The sequence below is a fragment of the Dama dama genome, chromosome 5 (genome assembly GCF_033118175.1).
Source record: "Dama dama isolate Ldn47 chromosome 5, ASM3311817v1, whole genome shotgun sequence".
Lineage (NCBI taxonomy): Eukaryota > Metazoa > Chordata > Mammalia > Artiodactyla > Cervidae > Dama > Dama dama.
In genome coordinates this window covers 89,203,098-89,222,736 of record NC_083685.1, presented here as the reverse complement: position 1 = coordinate 89,222,736, position 19,639 = coordinate 89,203,098, and the positions used below count along the sequence as shown (strand labels likewise).

At 38.6% G+C, this 19,639-nt stretch overlaps 1 protein-coding gene across 2 annotated transcripts; it reads right to left on the bottom strand.

Moving 5' to 3' along the window:
* Positions 1-3,625: 3,625 nt before the first annotated feature.
* Positions 3,626-19,595, bottom strand: WSB1 (WD repeat and SOCS box containing 1). Of its 2 annotated transcripts, XM_061142867.1 has the most exons (9): positions 19,259-19,594; positions 13,821-13,989; positions 11,897-12,165; positions 10,432-10,563; positions 8,846-8,946; positions 6,404-6,576; positions 5,821-5,934; positions 4,990-5,097; positions 3,626-4,749 (listed from the first exon to the last, which is right to left on the bottom strand). In XM_061142867.1, the coding sequence occupies exons 1-9, from the start codon at positions 19,296-19,298 to the stop codon at positions 4,590-4,592; spliced, it is 1,266 nt and encodes a 421-aa protein (XP_060998850.1). In that variant the 5' UTR covers positions 19,299-19,594; the 3' UTR covers positions 3,626-4,589. The 2 variants fall into 2 exon arrangements, with proteins under 2 accessions (XP_060998850.1, XP_060998851.1); XM_061142868.1 differs by lacking the exons at positions 3,626-4,749; positions 4,990-5,097; positions 5,821-5,934; positions 6,404-6,576 and adding an exon at positions 7,775-7,950 and having other exon boundaries at positions 19,259-19,595.
* Between the last annotated feature and the right edge of the window lie 44 nt (positions 19,596-19,639).

Genomic DNA, 19,639 nt, shown 5'->3' with positions numbered 1-19,639 from the left:
TTAAACCTTTAAGAATGCCATATCACAACCACACAAAGCTTCCCAAACATCTGTAAAACAAGTAGGTCATTTTATACCTCATTCATTTTGTTTTTGGCTAAAGGCAAGTTTCACAGGGGAAAGAGCACGTTGAGATTGCAAACTGATCTTCATTCCTCCCAAACTTGTTACCGTAAATGTAAGCCATGGTTATGACCACCATTTTTCTTGACTGCACTTCGTTGTTCACTACCAATAGCTCTCATTTCTCAGGGGAATCGGTGTTAACTGATACTTTATCTGTAGTAAACCCATGTATTACTCTACTGTACGTACTGCTTGTGTTTTATCATCTAAACATTCTATGGTGGTGGCTAAGTCGTGTCCGACTCTTGTTACCTCATGGACTGTAGCCCGCCAGGCTCCTCTGTCCATGGAATTTTCCAGGCAAGAATACTGGAGTGGGTTATTCCCTTCTCCAGGGGATCTTCCTGACCCAGGAATCAAACCTGGGTCTCCTGCATTCTATAGTTGAATGCATTTTCTTAGGCCAGAACCTTGTCAGAATTACTTGGACAAAATGTTTATTGCCGACAAACCTTCATTTTAATTGACCTGGAGACTGGACTGTCTCTGTGGTTTCTGGCTTGTGAGACGTTTTACTTCTCATGCTTTCTATTTCCTTCTCCCTGGGTGGGCTGGCTGACAACCAAGTCCTCTGCACCCATCAGACGCTGCCTTAACCCAGAAGCAGGCTATATTTGCAGTTTGGCCTTTTTTGGTCTTACTGCCCTGAAGGCAGTACAAACCAGTTGAATCCAACTTGACCTCAATCGCAAGCAGGCAGGTGATTTCAAGGATCATCAACTTAAGATTTGCCAACTTTAGATCAAGTTACAGGTTTTAAAGTCATTTGAAGTTGTGAGAAAATAGATTGCCTACTGAGGGTAACAAGAAAGGAAAAAAAAAAATGATGCCTCTCAGATTAACTTGCTGGATCTTCTTGCCTTGTGACATCCTTCTAAAAATTTAAATTTCCTTCGAGTAAAGCAGTTCTGTCATAAATTGTTTAAGAATATATCTGGTCATGAAAACCTTTTAACTTGGAGGCAGTTTTGACAAAGCCTGAGAGCCATTCCAGGCAAATTACTTTTTTTTTTTTTTTTTTCCCCACCACACTCCTGGGAATATGGCTTATTGAAATGATTCCTGTATCCCCACAAAATGATAATTATTGGTAAATTGTCTTCTCAACGGCCTCCAAACTGAGAGACTGTCGCTGATTAAGAAGCTGTGCACAACACTGCAGATAACCTCCTGTGCAGGTCTTGTCAACAGCTTTTTGGTTTTTTTTTTCCCCCAACCATTTAGGAATTCTTACTTAGGCCCCCAATTAAAGAAGTATTCTGGCAAATTAATTTAATTATTTTGTTACTGTATACACACCAAGAACCTTTGGAGCCTCCAAAGCTAGGCTTGTCAACTTCACTCTAGTCTGGAGTGCAAAATTGAGGAAATGCTGTCAGATGCGAATCACTGTTGATTTTCAGTGCTTGCTGGCTTCTTGCCACAGCTGTGCATATTGTGGGGCGCTGTGCTTCTGTGAGGGGGAGTGAAGCTCAGCAAGCAAGCCGTGCCGGTTGGGATGGGCGAGGACTGTGGGAGGAGAAATTTGAGTGAGGAATAAATTAAATCTTGCTGATACCTTCTTATTCAGAAATATGCTGCATATGTCCTCAGGGAGACAGACTGCTGTGAAGTGATTTGGAATTAGGACATTGTTTAAGCATTTAGAGGGCTTCCCTGGTGGCTCAGAGGTTAAAGCATCTGCCTGCAATGAGGGAGACCTAGGTTCGATCCCTGGGTCGGGAAAATCTTCTGGAGAAGGAAATGGCAACCCACTCCAGTATTCTTGTCTGGAGAATCCCATGGACGGAGGAGCCTGGTGGGCTATACAGTTCAGAGAGTCACAAAGAGTCAGACATGACTGAGCGACTTAACTGAGGGTGAGAGACATTTTCCTATGTCCACATGCACCCTTAATGGGGTCCTAAAACAGGAAATGAAATCTGAACGTAAAGGCTCTCTTGCCAGTTCTCAAAATGACATGAAAGAAAGCAGCAGTAACCATTTTAAAAATCATGTAGCTAGAATCTGACCCATGTGAGCATCCCAATCACATCTTCCCTACCTTCCTTTGGTCACTTAGACTAAAGCATTACCATCCTGCTATTACCTCTTCCTGATAAGAAACATGGGAAATGTAAGCATGTTTCTACTTACATTCCCCAATCTTGTTTTCACCATGCACTATGGTTTTCATGAGATAGCAAGCAATTCTGGCTTTTTCTGAAAACTTATTGTCCCAAAATGTCATTTTTACTTAATTGGATATACTGGTTGGAAAGTAAATAATTTAGTAGTGTGAAGGGTAATGGTACCGTATTACCTGATAAAGCAGAGGTTTTATAAAGCAAAATGAAAACAGAAAAAATCATAAGAGGTTTAAAGATAAGCCTATAAGCAGCCCTGTATGTTAGTTGCTCAGTCATGTCTGACTCTTTGCAACCCCATGGGCTATAGCCTGCCAGGCTCCTTTATCCAAGGAATTCTCGAGGCAAAATTACTGGAGTGGGTAGTCATTCCCTTCTCCAGGGGATCTTCCCGACCCAGGGATCGAACATGGGTCAACAGCATGGCAGGTAGGTTCTTTACTGTCTGAGCCACCAGAGAAGCCCATTCGTTCCCCTAAAAGATAATTTTCTATTGCTCAGTAATTATTTTAAAGTAAGCATTTCTACAATGGTTCTCCAAGAACAAACCAAGTAAAACTGACTGCATTCATGAAGCATTAGTTCTCAAGTAGTGCCCTATTAAAGGGAGTGGAAACAGTTGGCTTAAAACTCATCATTCAGAAAACTAAGATCATGGCATCTGGTCCCATTACTTCATGGCAAATAGATGGGGAAGCAATTGAAACAGCAATTGAAATCACTGCAGATAGTGACTGAAGCCATCAAATTAAAAGACGCTTGCTCCTTGGAAGAAAGACTATGACCAACCTAGACAGCATGTTAAAAAGCAGAGACATTACTTTAACAACAAAGGTCCGTCTAGTCAAAGCTATGGTTTTCCATACATATGGAGTCATGTATGGATGTGAGAGTTGGACTATAAAGATAGCTGAGAACCGAAGAATTGATGCTTTTGAACTGTGGTGTTGGAGAAGACTCTTGAGTCCCTTGGACTGCAAGGAGATCCAGCCAGTCCATCCTAAAAGAGATCAGTCCTGAGTGTTCATTGGAAGGACTAATGTTGAAGCTGAAACTCCAATACTTTGGCCACCTGATGCAAAGAGCTGACTCACTGGAAAAAGACCTTGATGATGGGAAAGATTGAAGGCGGGAAGACAGATGACAGAGGATGAGATGGTTGGATGGCATCACTGACTCGATGGACAAGAGTTTGAGTAGGCTCTGGGAGTTGGTGATGGACAGGGAAGCCTGGTGTGCTGTAGTCCATGGGGTCACAAAGAGTCAGACACAACTGAGCGACTGAACTGAATGCTCTATAATTGTGCAATTTCATTACTCTTGTTAAATTTGCTTGTGGTAGTGCTTCCAACATATTTAAGAAACATTTGAGATAGTTTTAAGTCTTTAATTAGAAAACTCAACAAAAATATATATTTTACATAACTCATACATTCTTAATATCTGCAGGTATGATAAATAACAGAAGGCAAAAGCAGACATACTGTATTGCTTCTCTTTGGCAAGTCACCAGTATTATCCTCTGCAGAAACATAGGATATATGTATAAAATAAACAAAACAAAACAAATCCCCACCACAGTCGTAATTGTTCCTTAGTACAAACAACAAAATATTTAGCAATAATACAGTAGATGGATTTTTTTCAAATTGACTAAAATTTATAGTACTTTATTTATACCACAGGGGTTAAAGTAGCAAGCTGCTTTCCAAAATTAAGGCCCGCAGCAAGTTGGGGGGGTGGGGGGAAGACACTCCTTTTTCTTGGTTATATCCTATTTTTTAATTTAATAATGTCACATTCAAACTCTACCTCTCAGATGCCACTCCTAACAAAAGCAAAATCCTTCCCTAGACAGAAGCTGTGTTTTACTTGCAGGTCAGTTGTCTGACTACCCCCCAACCAAATACACATTTTGTATGGTGCAATTCAGCTGTCTTAAGTTAGTATTTACCATCTAACTCAGTGTTACAGAATAATAAAAAGTTACTTCCACTTTACAGCAAAGATATATATTGCGGCTCTACTGAAGCAACATATACATGCTGAAACTAAGAATTAGAAAAGCAAAAGGGTCCATTCAACACATAGCAGCCTATATCTAAATATATACATGTATGTATATGTTTTCACAGTTAAATTTTAGAAAAAAAATTTACATTTGATATGTTCAGAAATGTTTCTAAGGTCTATAAATAATATTTTAAAAGCTCAACTGATCAAAATGCAATACAAGAATGTATAAAATTAAATAAATCTCCTAAACCTTGAAGACAGTAAAGCTTGAGGTTTGTGTAAAGTGTGTTCAGTCCCTAATACTCGGGAAGGCAGCATCCTCTAAACACGGTAGGAGAGAAACTCTAAAACTTTGGAAGGAACTGGCAGCTCCTGGACTTCTTGGGTGGGCATCACTCTCCGGATTGACATGCGACATAAATGTTGAAGGCTAGGGACGTGCCTTGGAGTTGCCCAAAAATACACACTTCCATCATGTGTCCTAAACAGAAACAAACAAAAATCACAGGCTCAGTCACACAAATCCATGTATTTCATCATCCCACAGTTCAAAACAATTACCACCAAGGCTGTGAGTTAGAGCCACAAATTGCACATTAAAACCTGATTAAAGAGACCTGCAATAGTATTATAAAGAGCCCTTATGGAATTTACTGGGTAACATACAGGTTGCTTTGACTAAAGCCAACTTAAATTGCCTCTTAAGAGAAAAATCACTTACCCAGCAGCTAAAACACTGCCATCAGTAGAAAAGGCACAGCAAAGACCATTGCTCAAAGGTGCAACTTGCACAGGATAATCCTCATCAATTCTCCAGAACCTCACCATTCTAGAAAGGAAATAAATTGTCCAATAATTATCTAGTTGGAAATTTAAGGTAAAAGCAACTTTTAAAATTCAGAAAGAAATGCCACTCTATGCTAAGTCAGAACCTACCTAAACAAAAAGGAAAACAATGATTATTGGCAAATAACTCTGTGTTTCTTAACATTCTAGAAAGATTGTAATGAGTCACTTTCTAAATCAATGTGACCAAACTGCTTAGTGCCATATCCAGGAACATGGATAAAAGTATGGGAAAATGGAATGGCTGCATCTAGTTTCTGCTTCTTACCAAAAGCAGCACATTTCAGACACGTGACATTTCATCTTTACAGTCTCAATTTCAGCAGGTACTAATGACTTTTTACCATTTATTTCACTTTGAAAATGTCCTTGCTTCAACCTTTATATTACTAAAAGAAAAACAAAAAAACAAAAAAAAACCTGTCAGCTGAGCTAAAAAGCTAATTTAAAATGCACCTAGTTTGCCTGAACTAGTTAATAAAGAACACAGGAAAAGGCACCATTACCTTCAGTTTACACAAATACTACTCAGGCCAATATTCTTTAAGACACACCAACATCTCCCAAAGTCTTGTCTAGATAAAAAGTCATTAAAACTCAAACTGTAGAAAGATTTTTTCATCCTTAAGAATGTTTTTTATTAAGTAGAAGAATGAAAGGAAATCTTTAAAAGACAATAATATGTCAGGCTGTAATTCACACTTACTTATCATCAGCAAGGCTTGCAATGTGCAGTCCATCATGACTAAACGATACAGATCGTACCCATCGGTCATTTGCTCCTCCAGCAAATATTGGAGTGGGTGGGGGAAACAGGTGCCTGAAATAAAAGACATGTTTTTAGGGCAAGTGAGAGTCACCTCAAGAAACAAAACTACCCTGTACATCCAGTTTAGAGTGGCCTTCATGAACACAATTGAGAAGATGGAGCAGAGTTGATCTACCCACTTTAAATGAAGTAATTAAACCTAATTACTAATCTCCTTTTTAGAGTGGTTTAAGACTCTTAAGACTAAGTTTACGGCTCCCCAACACAAAACTCTAAATATAATTACCACTTCTACAGAGTCATGTCCTGTTAAGTAACAAGATCTGTATCAAGACAGTCAAGTTTATTGGTAGAATTTAAATGCATTATTAAAGGGCATAAATGATACCCAAATTTCAAATTACAATAGACTGTAAGTTTAGATGTCACATGTTAATGATTCTGATCATCTCTGGAACCTCTTAAACTACACTGATAGTAGAGATGAATTACAGACTGAAATAATGCATGCTGCACCCACCCAAATTCCATCAGAATGGCTCCAGTGTGTGGATCCCAGATATACACTCGAGTATCATAAGATGCCGTAGCCAGCAATGCTCCATCAGGAGAAAAGTCACAAGCTACAACATCATGGTGATGCCCTTCTAGTTTCCGTATCATGGTGTATTTATCCATATTCCAAAGGAAAACCTGCAAGAAAAGGCACATGTTATAGCTTCATTCGGACATGCAAAGGACAAAATGGCACATCTTAAACTAAAACAGCTAAATTTAATTAAGATTATATTAAACATTATAAATTATGAATAATTAAAAGAATATGCTCAGTGTCATAGTCAGATTAAAATCAGTTTTTAAGTTAATTAAGGTAAACATGCAAATTCTATTTCAAATGTTTCTGTTAAATGTTAATTTAAAAATAAGCCTAAATACAAAAAAGGCAATGCAATTTAAGCACAAAATTATACTGAAATCCATTTATTCCAAAAACTAATTAACTAAAATATACAAAAATAAATAGGGTTAAGTACTACAAACCCCCTTTTTTTTATTTCCAGAAACTACCAAATTTTTAAAAAATATACAGACAGAAAATATAAGGTTAACAAATTGTTACTCCATTGGCATCTCCCTTTGAGATAATCACTTGTTTACAATAGGCTTGGGTCACCAACGTGAGCCTAGGAAGAGAAACAGATACTGCAAGCAAAGAGAATTTTTCACAGCCAAATGAAATTTCTTTGGCAAACAACAAGGATGTTAAACCACATTACAAAATGAAAATGCTAATTTACAAAAATAATACAATTAACATTTCTGTGAATCAAGATTTGCCAATCTTATTTTTCCCAAACCGACCACAATCATTAGTCATTTTAAGTATGAAACATTCAAGTTACTTAAGTACTAGTTCACACATAGTTTTAGATTCTAAAGATCAGTAGTTAGACTGTGCAGAATAGCTGTAAACAGGATTCCAATGTTTACTTCAGTCTGTTATATTAAACATCAGCTTAGAGGTTTGTAACAATCCTAATTCTTTAAACTCTCCTCTTGGAGTAAAGCAATCCTTTTTGCTACTTTTTTTCTGCACAGACACAATATACTATTTCCAAAGAAAATAAATACAAACTTTCAGTTGGATCAAAGACTTAAGGTATCTCTAGTATCACAATGAATTCCAAAAAATAGCACAGAGAAACCATTTGAAAGCCAATTACATTACACTAAATTGGTTTCACATGTTAAGACTCCCAATTCCACCAAACTGGAAGATCAATTACATCGGAGGAGTCAGTTGGTTTCACTGAGGGGGGAATTATTTTTAATTATTTTTAAAAAGAAAAAAAGAAAGAAAGAAAAGCAGAAAGTGGACATCGACCAGCACCTGTGTACGTACAGTACACCTTGCAGCCGAATGCAAGGTTACTTCATCCTATGGTAAAGGTCGCCCCCAGCCCGGTAGCCAGAGATGCCACTCTTTCTGCCCAGCTAACACCATTGTGCGCCTGTGTGCGAGTGGTGCCAGCATAACCTCAATCACACCAATATTGCTGCCACCACCTGTGACAGGGAAAGCAAGAAGCATATGGAAAACACACAGCCTAAAATAGCAATGTCAACATCTAGCTTTGCTCTTCTTATGATTTTTAAAGAACTGAATATTTTTTTCCTAAACTGTCAACATTTGCAACTATCATTTTAACACACTTCTTGGCTAAATAAAATCCATTTTAACCAGACTCCCACCCCCATTAATTCAAAGTGTACTGTGATCATCACATTTATTTGGACTTCAACCATTTTCATAAATACCTGAAGCTAGTAAGATCTCTAACTATACTAACCCAGAGCTAGTAGATAACTGACTAAAGGAGGGTCCATCAATAAGGAAAACTCTCTTAAGAGTCACTTTATACTTAATCTGTCTACAGGTATGCTATGCAAGACAGACCATATAAAATTTAGATGAAATTCACTCTAGGACATACATGACTGTTTTTTTATTCTTATTAGATTTTTAAGTTACTTTTTTTCAGTTAAATGTCCAGGACCAGCTGGGACTCAAAACTTTTTAAACAGCAAACTGGACCAAAAAAAAAAAAAAAAAAAATAGAACAACAGAGAAGAAAATAATTAGCAAGGGAATGTTTTAACATTTGGACTAGATCTCTTCTACAGCATATATGCTTTCCTAGATCTTACAAAAAATAAAATTGCCATACCCCATATTTTACAAATATCATCTCTAACTAAAGCAACGCAATTTCTCACTTTTTAATATAATCAATAGCTATATTTAATTTCCCTCATGCAAATTCTCCCCCATCATGAAATAAAACATTTAAGATATTTAAGACACCGAGCACATACTTAATAGGTTACCAGATTTAAAATGATTTTGCATACATTATTACAATCCAATTCACAATAGATATACAGGAACTTTGACACATACTGCTTTACTGGCTCCCACTGAACACAGCATAGAAGAGTCAGGAGAGAATGCACAGCTGTACACCCAGTTCTGATGGCCCCGCAATACTTTCATCATGTTTCCTGAACAAAAAGAAAATATCTGTGTTAACCCTGGTATCTAATTCCAATGACTAGCATCTCAAAAATGGCAGAATCACAAACTTCTAAGGGGCAGGGATCTATAACACTACAGATCTATAACAGGGGTTGGCAATATACACCTGTTGCTTATTTTTGCACCTAAATTTTACTGAAACACAAGCATGCCCATTGTTGGGGCAGCAGAGAAGGTAACTATGCAGAGATAGTATGGTCTACAAGCCTAGATACTCACCGTCTGGCCCTTTAAGAAAAGGTCAGCTGACTTTCTTAATTTTTTTTTTTTTTAAACTTTTGGGATCCCTTAACAGCTAAGCAATTATAGAATCGATAAATGTAGAAGAGGTGCCACATAGTTTGGTAATAGGTTACTACCCATAAGCCGGAACAAGTCTCCAAATCTGAGGGCCTTGTTTCCTACTACACTCAATTTAAGTTGCTGCTGCTAAGTCACTTCAGTCGTGTCCGACTCTGTGCGACCCCATAGATGGCAGCCCACCAGGCTCCCCTGTCCCTGGGATTCTCCAGGCAAGAATACTGGAGTGGGTTGCCATTCCTCCTCCAATGCGTGAAAATGTAAAGTGAAAGTGAAGTTGCTCAGTCGTGTCCAACTCATAGCGACTCCATGGACTGTAGCCCACCAGGCTCCTCCATCCATGGGATTTTCCAGGCAAGAGTACTGGAGTGGGGTGCCATTGCCTTCTCCGCAATTTAAGCTACACTTGTCTAAACAAGCCTGTCAACGTCCAGCTGGAGGCTGGTGGAGCACCAATGGATCTTAATATAAGGTTTTAGTTAAAGCTGTAAATTCTTTCACTGGAGGTTAAGAAGGGGGAAGAAATGCTTATCTCAGGTCCTCTCAAACAAGGTAGATTCCCCAAAGCTCTGTAAAAGCACCACAATTACCAATGTTTCCAAAAAAGCTAAAACTTGACACTGACAATCCTTTTACTATATTGGCGGGTAAATCTCTTATTTTTATAATTTCTTACTTAACCTATCCAAGTTATGTTTATTATTTACATATTATAAATTCTGGCATATAAATCATGGTTGAATTTACATTTTATTAATTACTAAGAAGTATCTTTCATTACACCAAGATCTTAAATTTTCACTAAGCAAACAGGAAGTTGATAATCTTCCCCAATATAAAGGAAATAAACTGACACAAACCAGTTCTAATAAAACGTTAAAACTGATACAGATTTTGTCCTTAAAGAGTTGATACAGATCTGTGTAGTTAGTTTCCGAGTAATAGCAGATTGTTCACTTAGAGTAACTGCTGGCTCCTATCCCAGGTCACATTTACAGTTTGGTTTGATCTGCACAGAGAAAGGGGCCAAAGGACTAAGCAAAGCAAAGGGAATGATGACATGCCGTTTTTAACGTCCAGTGTTTATAACACCTCTCAGTAACAATACCCAGAAACTAATTCTTTTCCACAGCCTAGAAAGACAGACATACCATCATCTTTCAGGTCCCAAACTCTGAGAGTTTTGTCTCTTGAAGCTGACACCAGGATCAAGCTCCCATCTGGAGCAAAAGTTAAATCTCTGACCACTTCAGTATGATCTACCAAGTTAAGGAGGAGTTTTCCTAAATGCAATGGAAGGTCAGAAAGAGTCAATGTTAATAATTTTTACCAGCTTTCATATTTTAAAAAATCAGGTTTCTCATAATTAAAAAAAGGATAGAAATATATGGGTACCTCCTTTGTAAAGACTTATTAGTGTGCTTTTACTATTATTTTTAGGTTCATTATTTATAATGTCTTAAAATGAATTCCAGGATACCAAAGCCTAAATTTATCAGAAAAATTAAAAGGGAATTTCTGAAATGTGAACAAACTCTTGGACCAAGTCAACTTAATATCAGGAAAATCTGCATCACTTAAAATCTTTGTGGGACTTCCCTGGTGGCCCAGTGGCCAAGACTCCACACTCCAAATGCAGAGGGCCTGGGTCTGATCCCTGGTCAGGGAACAAGATGACCACAATTAAGACCCCATGCAGCCAAATAATTTTTTTTAAAAAAGATCCTTGTATAGTAACAGCCTAAATTTTCAAACATAATCTCAATGAAAAAAAGTATTCATCTACTATATGAGTTTTGTTTTTCTAAGAAAAGTGATGTGCTTACCTTTTAAACTTTTTCCCAGAATTCAAATTTACTGACTCATTATCTACACTCAATGTTAATATTGCTTGCTGTATTCTAATGTACATACTGTTTTAAAGCTCATTTTAAAAAATTTCTTAAGTTTTGGAGTACAGACTATCAGTCTGAAACTATACATTTTAGGTAGTGAAGAGTACATTTACTTTTTTTGGGGGGGGTGGGGGCACCGCAGGCATGTCTCGTGTTTTGTGAGATCTTAGTTCCCAAACCAGGGATCAAACCCATGCCCCTTGCAGGGAAGCACCCACCAAGCCAGTGAATTCCCAGGACATATTTACTTTTAACTGCCCAAAGAATTTAACTTCTCAACCTACCTAGTTAAACTTTAGATAAAATGTCACTAAAGCCTTCCAGAGGCTAGACAATGATTGCTGAAAACCAGATTTACCTTGAATGCCTCTAAGCTATTATATATTGAAAAAGTACATAAGAAAACATCTTGTAATTGGAGTCATAAAGTAAATTACTAGTTTATAAGTGATAATTAACTAAATGTTCCTTAGACATGCCCTTCCTACTATAATATTCTCTGAAAAGTGATCAGGCAATATGAACTCTATTTTCCTAAATTAAAACTATAAGCTGCAGATGCTATTTAGGCCAATAAGGATATATATATAAAGACAGATTCAGAGGATCAATTCTTGCTTCTCCATAAGTTAAAATCCTCAAATCTCATTCTTCTAGTGTTTACAAGCTATGATTACATCATAAAATAATTGAGTTTGCTTTCAAGACTATGACGTCATACCTGTATATACATCCCATATTTTGATCCGTCCACTGTTTAACCCTGTGGCAAGAAGTAGCTGATCTTGTCCAAATCTGAATCGATGCCATTCTATATTTACACAGCGACTCTGTTTCTCTGGAACTGACGATCCAAAAGCAAGACTCCAGACTATATCACCACAGTCTATAATATGCTCACGAGGCTTGTTTTTCTGACCACCATCACTGTTTTGTCTTGATAATCTTAAATTACTTGAATTGGTGATATTCTTGGTGCCATGCAAGAGACTAGTAAAAAGAAAAGCCAGATTGACATCTAGTTATTATTTATTCTGGACTCCAGTGGATACTAAACAGTAAGTGTGGGGTACTTTTTCTGCCCCCTTCTGATGTCTAATGTCAGAGGCTTTCTCTATCCCTTTTATACTTTAATAAACTCTATTGCACAAAAGCTCTGAGAGATCAAGCCTCGTCTCTGGCCCCAGATTGAATTCTCCTCTGGAGGCCAAGAATCCTGGCGTCTTTTTGTGGGTTCAGCAACAACCTTTCATCTTGGGGGCTCTACCAGGATTCTTCAGGACAAGAAGAATCTTCTGAGAAGAATCATCTTCTGAGTCTGCTGTTTGATCCTCAAGACAATGCCTTCCTGTCCTGGGCTCACTCCTACGCTGCATTTCATAATTGTCTAACTGCTGGGTCTGCAGAGCACTCCCCTCTTCATCAGTGGAAGGCTTGCCATGGTGGACATCACTTCAAGGAAAAGACTTTCTCCAAGTCTGCAGATACCTTCAACAACAATCATATGTGATGCCTCTTCTTACATCTAACAACCTTAAGTTGGACTGATGTAACTATGGACATAATGTGACTTTTCATTTTGATTTTAACTTTGTTTAATGATTATTTTGCCTTATGTCTGTAACTGTATAATGGGGTTTTCTAACCATCTAAAAGCTTTTAATTTACCAAAAAAAAAAAAAAAAAACCAGTACATGTTTGCTAAAATAACATCCATGTTATTATAGTAATACTGAGTAACAATAAAATCCTTATAGATGGGAAAGGGAAAATCTGCTATTAGCTATGTGGGCATGACCAAATAAATTCAGACTAAAATCCTCAGTGTCTAAGAAAAAGTTCAACAATAAAAAGCAATTTGTAATTTGGTAATCTCAAATTTGTGTCAATATATCCTTATTGATGTAGAACCCTATATTAATTAGGACTCTTTTCATTAACCCAAAAGTATAAACAAGCAGAAAACAAAAATCTCTGAGAACAAAGATATTGTGAAGCTGACACCAGAAAATTGTCTAAACACCGTAATAATCAGTAGTAATAAAGTAATAATGACATTAATGAATAAAACCATGAAGGTGAACTAGACACAAAAAGAAGGGAAAGATTTTAAATTCAGTGCACACATTTCAGAAACTACACTATGTGCGTGTGCTAGTTGCTCAGTAGTGTCTGACTCTTTGCGACCCCACGGACTATAGCCCGCTAGGGTCCTCTGTCCATGGAATTCTCCAGGCAAGAATACTGGGGTGGGTTGCCATTCCCTTCTCCAGGGGATCTTCCCACCCCAGGGACTGAACTCAGGTCTCCTGCACTGCAGGCAGATCATTCACTGCCTGAGCCGCCAGGGGCTTCCCTGGTGGCTTACATACATTTTAGAAACTACACTATCAAAGCACAATTAATCTGCCTTTTACTATATGGAAAAGAAAAACACCAAACTATCTGAGAAAATATTCTGTAATATATAATTAAGGCTAGACAATTCTTTCCACAGATTTTCTAACAAATATATTCACCTTATGATCAAAACACATTTAAAACAGTCTTCTAAAGAAATAACATAAAACAACAAAATAATTTTATTAATCCACACAGAAAAAAGTAAATTCTACAGATAGATACAAAATACAAAAAAGTCTTACAAGTTCTTCAGGCACTGGGACCACGGAACAAGCTTTACTGTGCGATGTCCTTGTGACCAGGCAAAGTACGAACCATCTGGGGCAAAAGCAACAGTCCAGTTTTCACGACCACATTTCTTGTCAAAAGGAGCTGCTGGAGCTAAAAGTTCACCTATAGTACGTGATCTCACTAAAAGAAGAAAGAAAAAATACAAGACACTGTATATAACAACAATGAATTTCAGACTGCATCCATATTACTTTGGCTTTCACTCAACTCCACTGACTTGTCCCCTTTTTTTATGCACCAAGTTCTGCATTCTACCCTCTGAGGGGAGACAGGCTGTGTGAAGACCTCTTGACGATAATAAACATCTTTATAAGTTCTGGCAAAGTGATTTTCCTAAAATTTCCCAAACCAAGAACTTTTAAAGAAAGTTTCAATTAAGGGGGGAAAAAAAACTGGTCAAATAAAAATAATGATCTCTCAGGGCTAGCAATTACTGAAGTCCTGATTTTCACATAGCATTATGCTTTTTTTTTCTTTGATTTGGCTGTGCCAGATCTTAGTTGTAGCATGTGAGATCTCCCATATTTGTTGAGACACACGGAATCTAGTTCCCAGATTGAACCTGGGCCCCCTGCATTGGGAGCACAGTTTTAGCCACCGGACCACCAGGAAAGCCCCTGCCTTACGTTTTCTTCAAATTACTAACATTTAAAATGCAAGAAACCAAAGTTGCTCTACAGGAAAAGTATCTTCTCCAAACAGCAGCTTTCAAAAACCATAATCAACTATATAGTATTATATCACTACTCAAAGGAAGCACTATTAAGTGAATGGTCTAGTCAGACAAGAATATTCTTATCTTTTTCAGGTCACAAAAATCGAAAAATCCTCCAAACTAAAAGGGACTTAATTTAGTCCAGCCTCCCCAACCTGTACTTTAAAATGCAATATAGGGATTTCACTGGTGATATAGTGGCTAGGACTCCACACTTCCACTGCAGGGCGGCAGGTTCCCCTGGTTGGGAAACTAAGAGCTCACATGAGAAGTGGCACAGCCAAACAAGCAAAAAATAAAATAAAATGCATTACATTTGTGATTCTCAAATAGTAGTCCTCAAGCATCTTTCCAATGGGCCAAACTGGTCCCCAAATGGAAGTAATTCTTTTGATTTTTTTTTAAATTCTTTTGGTTTTTACAGACAAAAAAGTGGGACAATTTCATGTATTTTTATTTTTGTGCACATGCAAATGTGGCTGCCATTTCCTCAATTCTGGGAAAGGATCTTCTTAAGTCTATCACCACTGCTGTCTTGGGTTTGTCTTGATTTCACATTTTGCTACTCTCCCTTTTCAGTTATAAGTTACCTTCAGTTTAGTTTCCCTGTTATCTATTTTGTGGTTCGCTTTGTGGTCAACTCTGTAATTTATTTTTATGTTTTGGGCTTAAACTTTCCAACAACATGGTCTACATATTGCAATTCAAATGAGAGCCACTGATACTCTTACTGCAAAAGCAGATACACTTACGCAAACCCCCAAAATGTACTCAGTGACACATCCAGTCTCAATGTATGCTTTGCCAACAGGGAGCGTAGCATCTGGCATGCGACAGGGGCTCAGCAAACATTTATTGAACAAATATGAAAGCACATGTATAAATTACCATTCTTAAATGATATAAATATTTCCTTGCCCAATTCTCTGCCACATTAAACAAATGAGATATGGTTTAAAAAGTAAAACAAAGCTGAAATCTGTTTTCCTGTGATATTCATAAATATAAATATGCACCTATTCTGGCATAGCTGAGATTATCAGACTATTTCCTTTTAATGACTCAAAATCTTCCTTCGTGCCACTCCACCCACTCGGTCTTGTGTCTGATCAGAGAATAAGAGATCCTGTGCCCACATGACATTCATATATTGAAGACAGCCATGACATAAGTAACTAAATCTTTTCACCATGATAAAATCTGGTGAGTTTTCAATAATCACTTAGATTGCACTGTTTCAAGTCCATTCTCTACCTTCACCTCTACTGTTCTGGATAAATTCCAGTTAATAATGGCCTTTAAAACAGTGGAAGTTTTTCAACTAAACACATTGCAGGTATGATTTAATCAAAGCAGATCTCCGCCCAACCCCGCCCCCCACTACCCCTTCCCCACTTATATCAAAACAGCAACAATTTCACTGGCAGGAACATGACTTTAATATACAATTCACAAACCAGTGACACTCGATGCCTGCAGAATGACTCTTTAAGCATACAAATGACAGCATTCCCTGGTAGCTTAGTGGTTAAGATTCTGGGCTTCCACTGCCATGGCCAGGGTTCAACCCCTGGTCAGGGGCTAAGGTCCCAAAAGCTCTGCAGCAGTCAGACAACACATACACAAATGATTTTAGAAAAGGCTTGCTGCTTCATGTCCCCCTCCATGTCTTCAAGCCCACAGTCTTATATCATCATTTCATTTATGTGCCTGGCCCCTCAATCTGCAACCTCCACCTATTTTTTTTTTTTTTTAAAGGGGGAGGACTTCTCTTTAACTACATCTATCTTTTAGAATCCACAAATTTTAAGAGAAAAAAAAAATCAAAGTTCACAAATAAGGGACACAAGTTCTAAAATTCAACTGAAAAAAATGCAAGCATTTTCTTAAAAAGAGAAATCCTCTGATTAAACTAGATGAATGTACTTATATTAACACCTGTCTCAAAAAATAGAGGACTGGCCCTTGCAGCCAACTTCAGAAACATCTGGTAAGTTAGACTAGAACTCAGTTCTCCTTTAGAAAGCATAAGCAGGACTAATTTTCCTACAAAAGACTCATTTTTTTAAAAAATATGTATTCCAGGATCACTCTGGTATTTTCCTTCTTTAACTTTGGCCACAATCACAAAACTCCTCTTACGTAAAGGGTGATAACAAATTAACTAAAAAACTGGTTTAGACAGCAAAGACCACAAAATAATAAGCTAATCTACTCTTGAAAATGGAAAATATTTTCAATATATAAATACACTTTTAAGAAATAGGGCCACCCTCAACAAATACTGCCAAATAAACACACTATACCATTACAAGTATTTAGTTAATAATTACTTTGTGTTTCTTTGCTTATTAACAAGACATATGATCATTGCATTTAACCAAATAATTTAAATGCTTACTGGTACAATATCATACACTAGCACAAACTTTATAATGAAGAAAAAAAATTACTTGAACTTTTATATATGACCTGCAACTGCTGAATGTTAGTATCCTAAGATACTATGATTTAACAACCTTGTATAAGGGAAAGGCTGCCTGCCATGGAACCTGGCCATAAGATACAACACTATACACATCATCTGAGTCACTGCTCAACCAAGCAAACCAGATTCAGCTCCTTCTTCACATTCCTCCCTGCAATTTCATAACCATAAAGGGAGGATCTGTGGCACAGCCTTGTGAAAGAGGGCTGTAGCTCTAGGCAGTAACTGCCTGTCATATAGACTTCTTTCATCAATCCTGGAATCTAGCCTCCTCTTGCAGTACTTACTTGAGAAACTACTAACAGAGGTCCTTACTGATAGATACAAAGCTACAAAGGTTTTAACTTTGTATCCAAATGATATTTTTTTAAAGAAACAAAAACCCAGACTTAAAAAAAGTTAACAAAAGGTGAAAGTTCTTTTAGATATTTGGCATCTAGTTAGTAACTTTACACTATAATCAGGAAATAACAGAGACTTAAACATGCAAATAATAATAATAATTTAAAAGGCTACTTAGTGGGTGGTTCCACCTCATGCTGGTATGCATGCTGGTATGCTAAGAAGCTCTTCCAATCCATAGAAGAGAGGATTGGAAAGTTTTCAAAATGATTCAAGACGAAGTAAAATACAGATATAGGAAAGGCAAATCACTCATCCTCAGTGTCACTGTGAGTAGGAAAAAGAAAAAAAAAAACAACCCCACTGGACTGAGAATAAGAACTTTTTTGAGTTCCACAGTTTAACAACTGGACATGAATTTTGTCTTCTCTGTATGTTTAAAATAGTTATTAAAACCAGGGGTAAAGTCCCCTCCTAACCTGCCATTCAACCTTATGCCTAAGAGAACAAAACACCAGAATTCTAAGATAGCTGTCTCTAGATATAAAATTTCACCCACATACAGGATAGAGGGCCTTTTGGCTACTTTAGCTCCCTTTCTCTAGAAAAACCTCCTCCAAATATTCAATAAAGGCACCAATTTAGTTGAATAACAAGGAAATGCAAATACTCTCTGCTCAGTAGCTACCTCCAATTTTCATTTAACACACAGTGGTGGGGAGACGCTAAATCTATTTCATTTTTTAAAGTAAAAACTGTATATCTGTAGACAAATGTATTATGATTATATATTACATATATACAGACATACACATATATATTTAGCTGCCCTGCGGGGCTTGCGGGACTTTAGTTCCCGACCACGAATGCAACCCAGGGCTCACAGTGAAAGCGCACTGTCCTAGCCACTGGACCGCCAGGGAATTCCGCAAACTGCATACAATTAAACAACGTATATAATACGATAAGTTCAATGTTTACTTAACAGTCAACCCTCAACTTCCCTTAAAGTGCTTCCACTTTAAGGTATTTTACCTTAAGAGAGGATTTAGATAATGTAAGGTGCTTTCAAGTGAGTCATTGGGGTAGGTCCTAACGCAGGACCTTCAACATCTACTGGTCTGTTTTCAGCTTGGCCACTAAGCCAGTTTCTAGACAGCCTTTTCAAGAGTTCGCTCGTCTGTAAATCAGCTTTTCTCCGGTCACTCCACCCAACCAGCCTGCTCCTCCCTGCTCCTCAGTATATTAAAGATAACTGAGTCTCCTCCCCTGAGCTTGCTGCCTTGGAGCACCATACCATTTTTTAAAACACTTTTTCCAGGCTGATAACTGCATTCCTCTTTATAGTTGTTCGTATACACGAAGACCCACCCTTTAATAATAGCTCAGAACAGACAAGTATACTTTTCTCCATCGGAAACTTTTTAAGAGCCCTCGATCTTTGCCCAGCTCTCCCCTGCCCACTCGACGCCCCAGTCTCTTAACCAAGAGAAATCCAAGAGAATGGCCCTGCTCAGACCGCCAGTGAAAAAACTAGGGTGGGGAGAACATGTCCGCTCCGGCCACACGATCCCTGCAGCTCTCGCCACTGGGCTCTCTGGTCCTCTTTGCCTCCTCTGCGCGCCGCCTCCCTCCTTGCCGAGCGCACAGTAGGCGCCGCTTCAATTCTGATCCCATTTACCCTCGGCGACACCCACCCGCAGGGTAGCTTCCTTCCTCTTCGCTCCAGGGCTCGAGCCCTGCTCACTGTTCTTCCTCAGACTCACCCTCCTCGGGGGAGTCCCTGCCTCTCCGCCGCCCCCGCGCGCTCGCCAGCACCCCTCACCCATCGTCCCATTCCTCACCGATCTCTTTCTCGTTGACCCTCGGGGGAAAGCTGGCCATCTATGGGATACCTTCTGATTCCGGGGGCGCGATGCGGACGCAACGACAGAGAAGCTAAAGGCGAGCGCCGAGGGGCGTGACGCGGGCTGGGTCCCTCCCGGTCCCAGGGACAGAGGGGAGGGGCGGGACGGTCGCGGAGACTCCTGCCGACAGCCCCGGGAAAGCTCTGGGAGGCCTCTGACCGAACTACGGAGTCAAACACAGACAATAGATGCTGATCCCTTCCTCCCGCCTACGAAGGAAGACACTTCCCTCGACACTGAAGAGAGCAAACGAGACACTGGAGACAAAATGGCGGGCGGCGCGGGGGATATCTGGAAGCCGGGGGCGGGGCTATGACG

Coding starts and splice junctions, on each gene's coding strand:
- WSB1 (XM_061142867.1), bottom strand. CDS start 19,298: ATGGCCAGCTTTCCCCCGAGGGTCAACGAGAAAGAGATCG. Junction 6,577..8,845: donor CAGTGGGAGCCAGTAAAGCA/GTATGTGTCAAA, acceptor CTTTTCTTGCAG/GTTTTCCTTTGGAATATGGA. Junction 5,098..5,820: donor GCAAGCCTTGCTGATGATAA/GTAAGTGTGAAT, acceptor TTTCCTTTCTAG/AATGGTGAGGTTCTGGAGAA.